General features: G+C 41.8%; 2 protein-coding genes across 8 annotated transcripts in view; one reads left to right on the top strand and one right to left on the bottom strand.

Annotated features, from left to right (window-relative positions):
* The window catches only part of LOC121549650 (aspartyl/asparaginyl beta-hydroxylase-like), a 60,136-nt gene extending 57,484 nt beyond the window's left edge, over nucleotides 1-2,652 (top strand). For all 6 annotated transcript variants that reach the window (XM_045210372.1, XM_045210370.1, XM_045210371.1 and 3 more), the window contains one exon: nucleotides 321-2,652. In XM_045210372.1, coding sequence (XP_045066307.1) covers nucleotides 321-471 — 151 coding nt within the window. In that variant the 3' untranslated portion in view covers nucleotides 472-2,652. The remainder of the gene's footprint in view (nucleotides 1-320) is intronic.
* A 97-nt stretch (nucleotides 2,653-2,749) lies between these two features.
* Nucleotides 2,750-14,254, bottom strand: LOC121549651 (clavesin-1-like). Of its 2 annotated transcripts, none has more exons than XM_041861438.2 (6): nucleotides 13,691-14,254; nucleotides 9,736-10,306; nucleotides 9,135-9,348; nucleotides 7,173-7,283; nucleotides 6,555-6,787; nucleotides 2,750-3,364 (listed from the first exon to the last, which is right to left on the bottom strand). In XM_041861438.2, exons 2-6 carry the CDS (start codon nucleotides 10,122-10,124, stop codon nucleotides 3,283-3,285), a joined length of 1,029 nt encoding a protein of 342 aa, XP_041717372.1. In that variant the 5' UTR covers nucleotides 10,125-10,306; nucleotides 13,691-14,254; the 3' UTR covers nucleotides 2,750-3,282. The 2 variants fall into 2 exon arrangements, with proteins under 2 accessions (XP_041717372.1, XP_041717374.1); XM_041861440.2 differs by having other exon boundaries at nucleotides 9,174-9,348; nucleotides 13,691-14,249.
* Nucleotides 14,255-15,310: the final 1,056 nt, after the last annotated feature.

Here is a 15,310-nt window from a genome sequence, read left to right as displayed (position 1 = left end):
CATGCCTTTTTACATCTAATAACATCACGCACTTGTTAGTTTTTGGTACAGTGTGAGACTTATCATTTGAGTGCTCAGTACTTAATATCACTCAAGACTAAGTATTGTTGCAAAATATCTTTAACGTTATCTTGTCGATCTTGTGGACTGTAAGTTCTTGCATCCATAGCTCCACCTATGAATTTGAGTGATTGCATTTCCCCAGCCCCATCCCTCTCAGCTTTATACCAAACTAACTGGAGGAGCTGCTGTTGGGTTTATAAACTCATCCATGTGGCTTCATTAATAGAAAGGCTATGGTTTGTTCTGTTCTCTTCCAGGGCTTGGGAGGAGGGGAAAGTGCTAATCTTTGATGATTCCTTTGAGCATGAGGTGTGGCAGGACGCCGACAGCTACCGGCTCATCTTCATCGTGGATGTGTGGCACCCCGAGCTCACCCAGTACCAACGGCAGACTCTCTCCCCCATTTAGACTGTCCGACAGACTGTCAGACAGGCAGACAGATGTGCAGACAGACTGTCGCCTACTCGAGTGCTGGGGTTAACACGCTTAACCCATGAGAACAGAAGGGTCCAAGGTATCTGTCAACCCATTCCCTCACAAGTATTGACCCCACAGCCAGCCATTTTAGGTCAAACGTGACAAATGTGACACTTGCCTTTGCTCAGTCCAGGGCGCCATTTTGGCTCCATCTTGAAGAGTTACTAAAGGCCCTCTCAGATTGGAAAAAGCCTTACAACGACCCTTGGGAACACTGACTGCTAACTGTGGTACTCACCAAGTAGGTTTTTAGGCATAAATATGAATTTATAAGAACGGTAAGGTGTGGGTTGAATATCATGTAGGTTGTGTTGTAAATTTTTCACAAGTGCATTCTTGTTTTTTCATTAGGGAACCAAAGTGCTATATGTCTGAAACATACAGTACCTACATGAACTTCACAAAGCTGTACTATTGCAGTTTGCGAGTTTACTGTTGGACACTTACTGATACTTTAAAGGGATAATTCATTTCTTACCTCAAGAAAATGTAGTTGATTACTTTTGAGGTAAGTAAATGATATGGGTTAAAACACAGAAAACTATCCTTTTAAGATGTTGCTAAGCTAGCTAAACCTCTACTAGCTGAAAGTGGGAACCTAAATCTGTTGTTTCTCTAACACGTAATTTGTGAATATACTTCCTGTAACTTCCATGGCTTTATACAGTAACCTGCCTCTTACTGTATTTTGGGAGAAAAACTATTGTAAAATACAGACACAGTACTTATTAGGCCATTCCATTTCACTTGTAGGATTTTCGCATGTCACTTTAGATCAATGAATGGGACTTCACAATGCCAAGAATATGTTTTTATTGCAGAATTAATATTGCCAAGAAAACCTTGACTGACACATCTTATTTTTGTACGCTAACAATATACGCTATTTTCAACTGCACCTTGACCTGGGAGCGCACACAAACCATTCTACTCAACAGGCTTGTCTTTGTCATTTAAAATCCTGCCAAATGTGTGAATTTACATTATTAAATGTGTCATATGAACACGTGACTGAAGGCATGTATTTTGTAGATGCATAACATTTTAATGTTTTATAAAATTACAATTTCCCTGTGTAAAACTTCGGCAGGAGCATGTTAAATGTACACCAGTCTTGTCACACTGCATTCTTACCTGGGTCAAATACATGTCAAATACTTCATCTGCTCTTAATTTAGTTTGCCTTGTACAATGGAACCAATGGAATAGTCCCTAAAAGGAGAACCCCAAGCTAAATCAAGCATAGACTATACTTGAGTATTTGAAAGTATTGGACCCAGATCTGCTCCATTCCATGTATAGCAGAGCTGATTAGAGGGTCTTTGCCTAACCAATGTTGTTGATATTCAAAAGAAAAGTGCCAAAGCATATTCTTCTAGATATGTTATTTAATCACTCTCTATGGGCAATGGTAGTCAGCTTCATTGGAGCAATGAAATGCACCTGTGAGACAATAAAACATTATATATCTGACAAATTCTTGGCAATCCCAGGGACTCGTCACAATACGAGATTCAGATGTCCAAAACCGTTCATAATGAACTTCCAAGTGGGAACTACGAGTGGGAAACTTGGGTAACATCATTTTACCCTCAACTTCCCTACTTCAGAGGAGCATGTCAATACATCATAATGCCATGTCGAACCCTTAGGCTCATTGAATTGCCTTTCAACATTGTGGTTGTGTCTCATGGACATTGGTACTGTAAGTCGCTCTGGATAAGAGCGTCTGCTAAATGACTAAAATGTAAATGTAAATGTGTCTTGGGGTATTTGTGGTTATCAGTTTGGGTTGTGACGATGACACTCAAGTTATCTCCTCCATGCTTCAAATGATTTCCTTAGTTACAAGGGTAACAAATCAAGCACCTTCACAAAGCCACATCGTTTGAGTTTTCACCTTTTATGGTACTCTTATGAATTGCTATCACTCATCTTAGATATGAAGTTAATACTTTTATGGTGTTGATATCACTGAGCTGTTCCAACTGTTGTAACTGGCCTTCCAAGTAAGTAATGTTTCTTTCAATTATATTTTGTGTGTTGTAATTAGTTGCACTGAATGATTGTAAAGCTATTTTTCAGTAAATTAAACATTTGGTCAAAATGGTGTCAAGTGATCAGAATTTTGTGTAGTTTTAATTAATTACATAGGTAGCTTCATTTGTATATTGTAACACTGATTCGTCTCATTTGAAATTCTACTCATTTGTGTGATTTTCAATGACAACCTGAACATTCACACACGTAATTAGCACACAACTGAAAATGCATTTTCTATACATTCTTTTAAAGATTACTTTAAATACATTGCAGTTCGATGGTGCAGTAGCCCTGATAAATATACAATCTTGAAATATATTGACTTTCATAGTAACGACAGCCCCTAAAACAGTAAGATACAGTTTGGCGTTCTCTGGACTTTTTGACATTTAACTCTTGTCAGTCAGTCCCTCCTAGTGGTACTGGTAACACTGACATTCGTTTAATCATTCTACTCCTATCGGCATTGATTTGGATGGCTGGTGACAGATCGGTTTGCCTGTGAAAGTGGATGGCACAGCTGAAACTGCCACTGGCTCAAAGTCGAGAGATGAGAGGTTTTCAGTACAGCAGCTCCATGTGAACAATGGTTTAGAGTTAGTTTGATACTTTCTCAAAGTTCAGCTTTAGGTTTTGGAGTCAGTGGGGTTGGAATCCTAATGAGAGGGGTTTCGATCCAGTGTGGGCGGAAGGGAGAGATCAGTCCAGAGCCAGGAGTGGCTGTGCCGTGTTCTCCCTGTCTGCTTGCCGTAGGGTACCCGGCTCCACGGCTGACTGGGACCTGAGATAAACAACAACAACAGTAAGAGATGGTAATTTCCTGTAAGACACAGATGGACTACTATCAGCAGTATAATGGAGAAAGTCCAGCAGGGACCAGGGTAATAGAGATCAAAGAGAGAACTGTAGACGTACTGTATCTGGGGTTATGATGCATTACGATGTGATTATAATACATTGTAAGACTAAGTTTGGATCACCCCCCTTATAATGTCTGAACACAAACTGAAAACCAACCATTTTGGGGGAAAATCCAGATTAGGAAAATAGCACACTTGTTTTTATATCCTAAAAACACATGACTGCCAATGGTAAAATACATGACGCAATACCCCTCGTCCCTAAACACTCCTCCTCCTCCTTGTGCTCTTATCTACCCTCATTTCCATGCGTCATCATCACAAAGCCTCTGTGTTCTTGTCTCTTTTAGCTACCAGGAAGTACTTATAGCATGCTAGGTTATGACTGGTCCATTAAAGATGAGCTCAACGACCAAGCTGAGGAGGGCAATCCAATGGGGCTAAGACTAAATCCCTGATTCCGTGCTGTTTAACACGAGTGGGGGAGATTAGCGCTCCGCTCCTCTCCACTCCCTCCTCTCCTCTCCCCTTGTAAGCCCACTGATTAAAATCAACAGCCGATAAAAATGGAGCCTACCCAGAACTCTCTCTGCTAAGTATGAAAAATGTATGCACTCACTAACTGTAAGTCGCTCTGGATAAGAGCGTCTGCTAAATGACTAAAATGTAAATGCTAAAGGAAGGAAGGACAGTCACATTGAGAGTACTGAGATTTAGATATCCCAAAATAAGCTTTGTTAAATATCTATCCGATTTAACGTGATGATGAATATAGCATTGAATTGAATGTTTTCAATTTTGCCTCATATTGTTGAATGCAACTCTCAAAATGAAACGCTTATATGACAGTGAAAGGTCCCAATTCACATTATCTCTCATAATGCAGAAGTATAGCTTATAAAGCTTAATAAAGCCTCTCCATAATCCTTTATAAAACCTACATAGAGCTTCACGGATCATGTACACTCAGTGTACAAAACGTTAGGAATACCTTCCTAATATTGAATTGCACCCCCTTTTGCCCTTCGAATATCCCTGAATTCGTCGGGGCATGGACTCTACAAGGTGCCGAAAGCGTTCCACAAGAATGCTTGCCCATGTTGACTCCAATGCTTCCCACAGTTGTGTCAAATTGGCTGGATGTCCTTTGGGTGGTGGACCATTCTTGATACACAAGGGAAACTGTTGAGCGTGAAAAACCCAGCAGCGTTGCAGTTCTTGACACACTCAAACTGGTGCACCTGGTACCTACTACCATAACCTGTTCGAAAGACACTTAAATATTTTGTCTCGTCTATTCACCCTCTGAATGGCACACATACACAATCCATGTCTCAATTGTCTCAAGGCTTACAAATCCTTCTTTAACCGGTCTCCTCCCCTTCATCTACACTGACTGAAGTGGATTTAACAATAACGGATCACAGCTTTCACCTGGATTCACCTGGTCAATCTATGTCATGGAAAGAGCAGGTGTCGCTAACCTATTGAACTGGATTATATAGCAGGGTCTTTACATCTGGAGCTTTGCAAATCAAATTGTAGCAAAATTCTACTAGTCAGTACAGTCCAAGAGGTGAGTTTATTCTGCCATCTTGTTTCTGGGAGGATGTTCTTCACTAGCAGCCTTAATCTCAGTTACATCTGTCAGGCCTTCTGCTGCACAGCCTTGTATGACTACAGGCAACATGGCTTACTTACTCCACACTGGAGCAAAACAGCAGCAATCAAAGACTAACAAGCCCTCCTTGATCTAATCAGAGAACACTAAGCGTATTCAACCAACCCACAAACGACCCAATCTTCAATAATCTGTTTTATCCATCCGATCGTTGCGTCCATGGGCTCATGCCATCTCATTGCTCATAACTACTATGTTGACTGGCTGCACTAATGGCAATCTCAGATGACCAATAACAGGCAAGCATTCCCAGTATCCCTCATCAACGGTTGTCACTATCCGGCCAAGCTACAAAGCCGGCCGTATGACAACTTCTCCAAACAAATCTGATTTTAAAACAAACCCTAACCTCAACCATACCCCTAACCATGTGGCTCGCCCTAACTCAACCTTAAATTAAGAACTAAACGCTCATTTCCGTGCTAATACATTTTCACGATATAGTCAATTTTGACTTTGCAGCTTGGCCATGTAGCGGGAGCAGGTTCATGTTCTTTGCACCAACCTCCCATCCACGCCCCGCCCCCTCCAGATGTCGTCTCCTGGGTTATTGTGGCAAGCGAATGAAACTGGGGAACCCTGGGATTGGAGCAGACACTAGCTGGGGTCAGGAAGAGGGTCTCTTATATGCTTTTTTAATTAAAAAAATTCAGAGGAGCCCGCTCTCCCAAGACCTGATACTACATGGCTTTCTGTTGATTGCAGATGGGAGAGAGTCGTGCATGCGGCCAGTTTATGTGGAGAAGGTTTTTAGATTTCTCTCTCTTCTCTCTCTCTCTGTCTCTAAGACATTCTGTTTTCCCATTGCTTTCGACAGAGCATCCATCTACAGTACTGTATACATGTTCAGTCTTATAGATAAGCTTTCAGCTTGTAAAAGGGTACGTTGTCCAAAAGCTCTGAACCTAAAAGTAATGTTACCCAGAGCCATATACAGTACCTCCTATACATAGCTCTGGTGTAACCTTTTGTGTTTCAGAGAGGAGTCTTTTTTTTAGCTGGGGGGCGAGGATTAATGGAAAACTGCAGTGGGTCTCTGAGTGAGTGAGCTGTTTAGGAGACAGCAGTGGGCAAATCTCAAGCGTAATGACCATCTCGTATTGAAACAGGCATTTCTTAGGGTTCACACTAGTCAGTGATCAGCCCCATAGCGGTCATTATCTGAAAGTCTTTGGACTGCGTAATTGCCCTGGCAGACTTCAAACAATCGGCTGTCAATACTATCGGAGAAGAATGACCGCTCTGGATTTACCGTTTGTGTTCTCTAACTTTCTGTTGAGCTTTTTTGTTAGCTTTCTGCACTACTATACTGTAGCTAGGGAGGGGAATAGTCCAAACATTCCGGTAAATTCCCACAAATCCCATATATTCCCATAGATATTTTTCAGTTTGATAATTACTGGAATTTTGCCACCTTTTTTGTAGCTCACCTTTTCAGAAGTTTGTCGGCACATTCCTTGTCTCCGCCACCATAGTTCTCTTTGACGTGGAGGGCGTCGTAGGTGAGTGTGTACTCCGTCTCGTCGTTGTAGTTGGGCCCTAAGAGGGTCCGTGCCCAGATGCCCATGTCATATGGCGGCAGCGTGCCGCCGAACTCGGACGGCAGACAATCGGGTAGAATTAGCTGGTGTAAACTGTTGAGGTTGTTTCCATGGAGGAAAATCTGATGGGAAGAAGGTTTTCAGACTCTATTTTCAGAACTCCCACAATTCCTGTTATCTTACTTTCCCTTTTCATGTTTGACCGGCGTCATCTTTGAAGGAAGCTGTATTACAAAATAGCTTTTAGCTTTTCCATTGATCTAACCTGAGGAAAGGTTGAAGTACTAAATGATACATCTCCTTTGTGGTACCTTTCATTTTATTCAACTAGCAAAGGCATTTAATGACATCTCTTTATCTGGCTTCGTCAGCTCATTAGTGTTGTACCTCTAGCAGGCCAGAGCGTAACCACTCGATAGAACTGCAACTGAGGCAGTTATAAAGTGATGGATGGGAAAAGGGGGGAGGGGTTAGAGAAGGTGACTAAGCAGTGAAAAAGGCAATTACCCTTTTCCTAGTCTTGTCCTTGAGGAAAGGTTTGATAATGGTGTACATGGCGTGGATGTACCAGGGCTGGTTCACAAAATGGATCCCACCGAAGCGAGCAGGGAAGCTGTCCTGTAGTGAAGCAGGGAAGGGGAAATTGGTTGAGATACTCAAATACAGTTATATGTTTTACTAAATGTTGTTTCATAAACTCTGCTCCCTCTCTTTTATTTTAGTTGCAATAGAGATTATTTAGAAATTCAATGGCATAACAAAAAAAATGTATTAAATGGTAGGCTAACCCAGTTCCTCGGTCTTCTCGATTGTTATAGCTAAATGAAATGGCATTCATTCTATTATTGAAAAGGTTTTTGACCTAACAGTACAGTACCCTGCAGCAAAAGGGACCTAGGGAAGCAGGCCAAGAGCATGACAGAGTTTCTATTATAAAACAGGTTGTTTGTATCCTGGATGCTGATTGGTTGAGAGCAGGGAGCTATTCACCACAATCCCTGGGTAATGCATGTTAATAGTTCCATTTGATTTATCAATGCGCGTCCACTTTCCAACAGCCCAGACAGGCATAAACTTCATCTCCCCTGGGAAAAAAGCATCTAGAAATTATTTCCAAATTCATACAGCCTAGTTTGTTGTCATTTCAGCTGCTTGATGTGATTGTGTGTTAGCTTTAGTTGGCTAGCTAGCAAAGGAGAAGTAGCTAGCCTTCATAGCAACCTGTTTTGCTTAGAACGGAAGAATGGACAACCAGCCTGTTTGGCTAGCAACTTCAGAATATCAGAACTAACGACTGACTTTTGCCCAGACTATATTTTATGGTGGAAGGATTAAATAAAACTCATTAAAATAACGCTGTTAATGAAAACATGTTGTTAATCTTTTTTTATATGTTGGCAACCATTTTACAAAAGTAGTAGCCCCAGAACCCGGGAATTATTGTGAATAACACCCTTCTAAAGGCTGCTCCTTCACACAATAATCCCCCGCTTTCTCATGCTTTATTGCTTAAATAGATGCTGATAATGAGGATTTTCCTTGCTGTTTGAAACTGTGCTAGCCATCTACAGTGTGCAGCACTGCTACAGTGCATTGTTTGGACATGTCCCTTTCACCCTTGCAATTGACACCTTTAATGATTGCAGTGTAAGACCAACAATGTAATCCCCGTGACAAAACCATGTAAAACAAGGCGGCTGGGTCATTCAATTATGCGTCTCACGGGATTTAATATTGTGAAAGCATAAAAAAAAAGTTTTCTGTAAAGTGGTATACTCCTACAATAGATTGGTTGTACATCTCAGACGTATCATGGCCAATGCTAAATAATTTCCTCATAAGCCATAAGCATTTGGTGTTTTCACAACACTTTTGGGCTCACTATCTATTTGTAATTAACTTCAAATTAATATATTCCCTGATATATCCACTGTCTGCTTGTTGATCTGCCCATATAATGTGTCCACATCATTCAGTGTCTGATTATCATAGCATTTAAAATCAGGGCATACACTAACCATTGTGCTTCACCTTGTTACTTAGCAACAGGACATCCCATCGTTATGTAGGTCTAAAATGAGGATCATCATCATATTGTATAGAAATCTTTATTTACTGGTAGTCATATAGGCTACATTGCAAGGCAGGATACGCTGTCTATCTGTCTCTGTCCTTAGAACTGATAAAGAAGGACAATGAAATGATGCAATAAAAAAAGTTGACTGTAGAATCGGCCATATGGGGTGCGATGGCTCCACATATTGCATGGGTAAACTATAATAATATTAATAATAATATGCCATTTCGCAGACGCTTTTATCCAAAGCGACTTACAGTCATGTGTGCATACATTTTTACGTATGGGTGGTCCCGGGGATCGAACCCACTACCCTGGCGTTACAAGCGCCATGCTCTACCAATTGAGCTACAGAGGACCAAACTACTGAACACATCCCTGGTCAGGCCTACCTGTTCATGCCTACTGAACACATCCCTGGTCAGGCCTACCTGCAGGCCTTCGATTGCCAGTTTGAGGATGTTAGGCGTGAGCTTGGAAGCCTGCTTGAAGGAGAAGTTACTCCAGTCCATGATCAAGATGAAGCCGTTGATCTGGAGTTCCTGGTTCTCTATGAGAACCTCCAGGGAGAGGAGGATGGCCCGGAGGATGTCTGTGAAAGAGTTCCTTCACAGAGAGAGAGAAAGAGACATCAGATTGGGATAAAATCCAGAACAATCCAGCACTGTACTGTATCAAGATTATTACAATAATTCAATGATTTTTGTTCTGGGTCCGTTCTGGTGTGTCTGACCAATGACATTGTCCAGACAAGGGCCGGAGTAAAGTTTCTGTGCATGTGAGTTTTGCTATTTAGTTCCAAATTAAATGTTTGAAAGTATTCTATCAAATCAGTACCAATCAGTAGCTACAGCACAATTGCTTATTTGATTAATGAAACAATTAGATCACAGAAACCATTTCAGTGAGACATCTCTGAAGCCATTTCAGTGAGAAATCACTGAAGCCATTTTATTGAGACAAATGTGCATACTAAAATATCCGTACACTCACCTGCCCTGGTCCCAGTTGGAGGCGAAAAGGATGAGTATCTTCCGGCCGTGCTGATCCGGTGTTTCTAAGACACCTGGAAAGCCATCCATCAGCGCCCGCTTGATCCCTGGGTCGTCCACCTTGAAGCTCTGGAACATGTCCAGGTTCTGCTGGCGGAATTGAAAGTACTGGGCCAGGAGCCGGAAGGTCTCTGCCTGGTTAAACTTGCGCGCCCGCAGAAACCTCAGGATAAAGTCGTCGTCCGTGCGCAGGAAGCCGATGTCTGGCCGTGTCACTATCATGTCGCGCACCTGCTGGATGTCCGCGTGGAGGGTGTCGGGGTTCTCGTTGAGCTCCTGTCGAGCTTTCTCCGTGGTCTCGGAGCTCAGGCCCGCTTGCAAGTGAGTCATTTTGGGGGGCTTTAGTCAAGTTCACACTCTCTCTATATGTGTGTTTTGGATAACTACTATTGTTTAGGCCTGCTTAGGAAACAGTCTTGATTGCTGTACAGCACATTGTTATTGGTGGCGTCTTGCCGGCACACGTGTCTTTCCAGTACAACACTTGATCTGTGTCCCCTGTAGTGTCTAGCCTATAATGAGAGAGAGGTTTAGCATAACTGGTCCACCAGTACAAAAATCGCAGGGTCCTGTTTGAAAATTAAACACATGCATACTTTCTTCCTCTCTTCTTTAGAGTAGGCCTATAGGCTAAGTACTGATCCAACACAACTATACTGAACACAAATTTAAACGCAACATGCAACAATTTCAACGATTTCACTGAGTTACAGTTCATATAAATTGAAATCAATTCAATCTATGGGCAGGGGCGCAGCCATGGGTGGGCCTGGAAGGGCATAGGCCCATCCACCGGGGAGGCAGGCCCAGCCAATCAGACAGATATACTCCTCAGTTTCATCAGCTGTCTGGGTGGCTGGTCTCAGACATCCCTTAGGTGAAGAAGCCGGTTGTGGAGGTCCTGGGCTGGTGTGGTTACACGTGGTCTGCGGTTGTGAAGCCGGTTGGACATACTGCCAAATTCTCTAAAACGACGTTGGAGGCAGCAACAGCTCTGTTGGACATTCCTGCAGTCAGCATGCTAATTGCATGCTCCCTCAAAACTTGAGACATCTGTGGCATTGTGTTGTGTGACAAAACTGCACATTTTACAGTGGCCTTTTATTGTCCCCAGCACAAGATGCACCTGTGTAATGATCATGCTGTTTAATCTTCTTGATATGCCACACCTGTCAGGTGGATGGATTATCTTGGCAAATGTGAAATGCTCACTAACAGGGATGTAAACAAATTTGTGCGCAGAAATTGAGAGAAATAAGCTTTTTGTGTCTATGGAAAGTTTCTGGGATCGTTTATTTCAGCTCATGAAACATGGGACCAACACTTTACATGTTGAGTTTATATTTCTGTTCAGTGTAGATCGGATAAAGTAGTGCTTCCACTACACATCTATTCAGTGTTTGACTTGGACAAAAATAAGTTATGGTACTCATTGTGGGTGCCGGTACTGGTTATATTTAGGTGCAGGAGCTCCACAATACTTTTGAGATAATATTCTATAATGCAGTAGAAATTTTGAGGTGCCGGTACTCAGCTCGGTTGAGCTCCTGGCCAAAACAAGCACAGTATCTATTACAGATCAAATAATGTCAGGTCAGTAGATATTCCAAGAAAGGGGAGGAAGGAAGGATGCATTTTTTTAAGTATTCCAACAGTGCCCAGGTTTGGGTCATACATAAGGGCTGACCATTTCAATGACATACAGTACCTTGCAAAAGTATTCATCCCCCTTGGCGTTTTTCCTATTTTGTTGCATTACAACCTGTAATTTAAAATGGATTTGGATTTCATGTAATGGACATACAAAATAGTCCAAATTGGTGAAGTGAAATGAAAAAAAGAACTTGTTTCAAAAAATGCAAAAACATAAATAATGGAAAAGTGGTGCGTGCATATGTATTCACCCCCTTTGCTATGAAGCCCCTAAATAAGATCTGGTGCAACCAATTACCTTCAGAAGTCACATAATTAGTTAAATAAAGTCTGCCTGTGTGCAATCTAAGTGTCACATGGTCTGTCACAGGATCTCAGTATATATACACCTGTTCTGAAAGGCCCCAGAGTCTGCAACACCACTAAGCAAGGGGCACCACCAAGCAAGTGGCACCATGAAGACCAAGGAGCTCTCCAAACAGGTCAGAGACAAAGTTGTGGAGAAGTACAGATCAGGGTTGGGTTATAAAAAAATATCTGAAACTTTGAACATCCCACGGAGCACCATTAAATCCATTATTAAAAAATTGAAAGAATATGGCACCACAACAAACCTGCCAAGAGAGGGCCGCCCACCAAATCTCACAGACCAGGCAAGGAGGGCATTAATCAGAGAGGCAACAAAGAGACCAAAGATAACCCTGAAGGAGCGGCAAAGCTCCACAGCGGAGATTGGAGTATCTGTCCATAGGACCACTTTAAGCCGTACACTCCACAGAGCTGGGCTTTACGGAAGAGTGGCCAGAAAAAAGCCATTGCTTAAAGAAAAAAATAAGCAAACTCGTTTGGTGTTCGCCAAAAGGCATGTGGGAGACTCCCCAAACATATGGAAGAAGGTACTCTGGTCAGATGAGACTAAAATTGAGCTTTTTGGCCATCAAGGAAAACGCTATGTCTGGCGCAAACCCAACATCTCTCATCACCCCGAGAACACCATCCCCACAGTGAAGCATGGTGGTGGCAGCATCATGCTGTGGGGATGTTTTTCATCGGCAGGGACTGGGAAACTGGTCAGAATTGAAGGAATAATGGATGGCGCTAAATACAGGGAAATTCTTGAGGGAAACCTGTTTCAGTCTTCCAGAGATTTGAGACTGGGACGGAGGTTCACCTTCCAGCAGGACAATGACCCTAAGCATACTGCTAAAGCAACACTCAAGTGGTTTAAGGGGAAACATTTAAATGTCTTGGAATGGCCTAGTCAAAGCCCAGACCTCAATCCAATTGAGAATCTGTGGTATGACTTAAAGATTGCTGTACACCAGCGGAACCCATCCAACTTGAAGGTGCTGGAGCAGTTTTGCCTTGAAGAATGGGCAAAAATCCCAGTGGCTAGATGTGCCAAGCTTATAGAAACTTGCAACTGTAATTGCTGCAGAAGGGGGGTTATGCACGCTCAAGTTTTCTGTTTTTTTGTCTTATTTCTTGTTGGTTTCACAAGAAAAAATATTTAGCATCTTCAAAGTGGTAGGCATGTTGTGTAAATCAAGTGATACAAACCCCCCCACCCAACATTTTTTTTATTCCAGGTTGTAAGGCAACAAAATAGGAAAAACGCCAAGGGGGATGAATACTTTTGCAAGCCACTGTACACAAACACTGGTGGGTATTGCTGACTTCATGGAGAAACCCATGAGCTATATTTTCTTGGCCATGGTCATAAGAGTTCAATTATAACCGGCATGCATTTGCATTCATTAAAATGAAGCAGTGCCAATATGTAGGCTAATCATATATGCATTTGATATGATGTAAAACTCAAATATGATTAACAACAAACATAGTTGATGAATATTATGTAATAATACTAATTATTATTATTATTATTAGGCTATTATGATAAACCTTATTGTATATAAAAAAAAAAGTATATGTTACTAATAAGGATAATTAGCAAGACTGACGTATAGCTAGCTGGTACACAAGCAGGTTATCGATAACTGTGATGCTCACCAATTAATGGGGCAAACGCTGCGACAAATATTATGCCACTGCTCAATAACACAAATACCTATTCCATCCATCTGCCGTTCAGGGATTAATTGCGTCACATGACGTTCTGCACCCACCACAATGTGAATCGGGACGACCTGCCATGTACCCGTAAAAACCTGCCACATATTGATAAATAATTTTTCCATATACATTTTATAAATCCACGTTGAGATAAATGAAATACTTACATGAATACCACGCCCGGGAAAACCAGCAAGGTAACCGATGACGCGCAGGTCCGCACAGCAGACGTATCATTTCATTGATATAAAGACTGGCCATAGGGGTTTCAAGAAATAAAAAAATATCCAGTTGTCAAGGAAAACGTTGGCCTAAATAAAGAAAAAGAGAATCATTCCTTGAAAGAATACCCGGTAAAATGTTATTTGAAATCCGGAAGGGACTGCGTTGTCCAAATGTAGGCTATCCTCCGGTGAAGGCTGCCTAAAAGGATTCTGTGACCGATAAACGGGACAGATTGGCGACCATGCGCGGCTGTAGCTGCTTCGAATGGAGTTGTACGCGCTCTGCCTGGAGGCGGACCAAGCGGACGCAAACTGAGAGCATATTGATGGAGACCCACAGAGAAGGTGAATCACCCCGCGGTGATCAATGCCCTGTGCCGCAAACTATCACACCAGTCTAACGACATAAACCATAGGCTATTCTCATCCCCATGGTCTTTTCAATCCTCCAATAAAACATGTACGCAGTCTCCATCAATTACGTTCGCCGCAATTATGCCTATTTGGTTAGAATATGGGTTCTGAAGGACGCGCGCATCGCATCCTTGTCCTGTTCATGCACAGTTGATTTCTTCACATTTGACAAATAAGTCAAGTTTTTGCCTTTTCACTAGACCTAATATAATTTATTATAGCGTATTGCACATGCCAGAATAAGCCTAACATATAATTTATTAAATACTTGGGACCATTTGGGTGTAATCACGGGGTGAATTCCATTTCAATCCAGTCAATTCCAATGTGACTTAAAAAGTGACATTTTTCAAAAAGGATTTTCATTCATGAATTGGATTTCTTGAGAGATAAAAATAATAAACCCACTCTTTCTTGCTAGTATCACTGCTCTTTATTACGCTGTACGTATCGGCCTCAAGACCTTCTGTAATTTGCACCCTTATATACATTTTAGTAATTTAGCAGACGCTCTTATCCAGAGCGACTTACAGTTAGTGAGTGCATACATTTTCATACTGGCTCCCCGTGGGAATCGAACCCACAACCCTGGCGTTGCAAACGCCATGCTCTACCAACTGAGCTACACCGGACCTACATATAGACATTGCTCCACCCACATCTGTTCAATGCATCGAATGGGGTTGGAGTCGAAGGAAAATAAACATGTTACCAAATATAACAATGTGCATTTCATAAGTATTCTAATAAAGTGTGTACATAAAACGTTATTAAACACGTCTGTAAAACCTCAATCGACCTATTGATGTGGCAACTCTCTTATGCTGTGCTATTCCACGATTCTAATTTGTACATAGGTCACAAATAAAGCTATCCCCAATAAAATTGTAGCTCAACTCATGAGTCCACCTGCTGCTCTGCTCACACCTAATCCAGTTCCCACCTGTGACTGAAAACGGGGAAAGATGCCATTTGAAAAGCTCTCTCTTAAAAACGTAGCTACAGTTGAAATCGGAAGATTACATACACTTAGGTTGGAGTCATTAAAACTCGTCTTTCAACCACTCCACAAATTTATTTTTAACAAACTACAGTTTTGGCAAGTCAGTTAGGACATCTACTTTGTGCATGACACAAGTAATTTTTCCA

The sequence above is a fragment of the Coregonus clupeaformis genome, chromosome 34 (genome assembly GCF_020615455.1).
Source record: "Coregonus clupeaformis isolate EN_2021a chromosome 34, ASM2061545v1, whole genome shotgun sequence".
In the NCBI taxonomy this organism is placed as follows: Eukaryota; Metazoa; Chordata; class Actinopteri; order Salmoniformes; family Salmonidae; genus Coregonus; species Coregonus clupeaformis.
The sequence above is the reverse complement of the archived record's forward strand: the minus strand, read 5'-3'. Positions and strand labels throughout refer to the sequence as shown.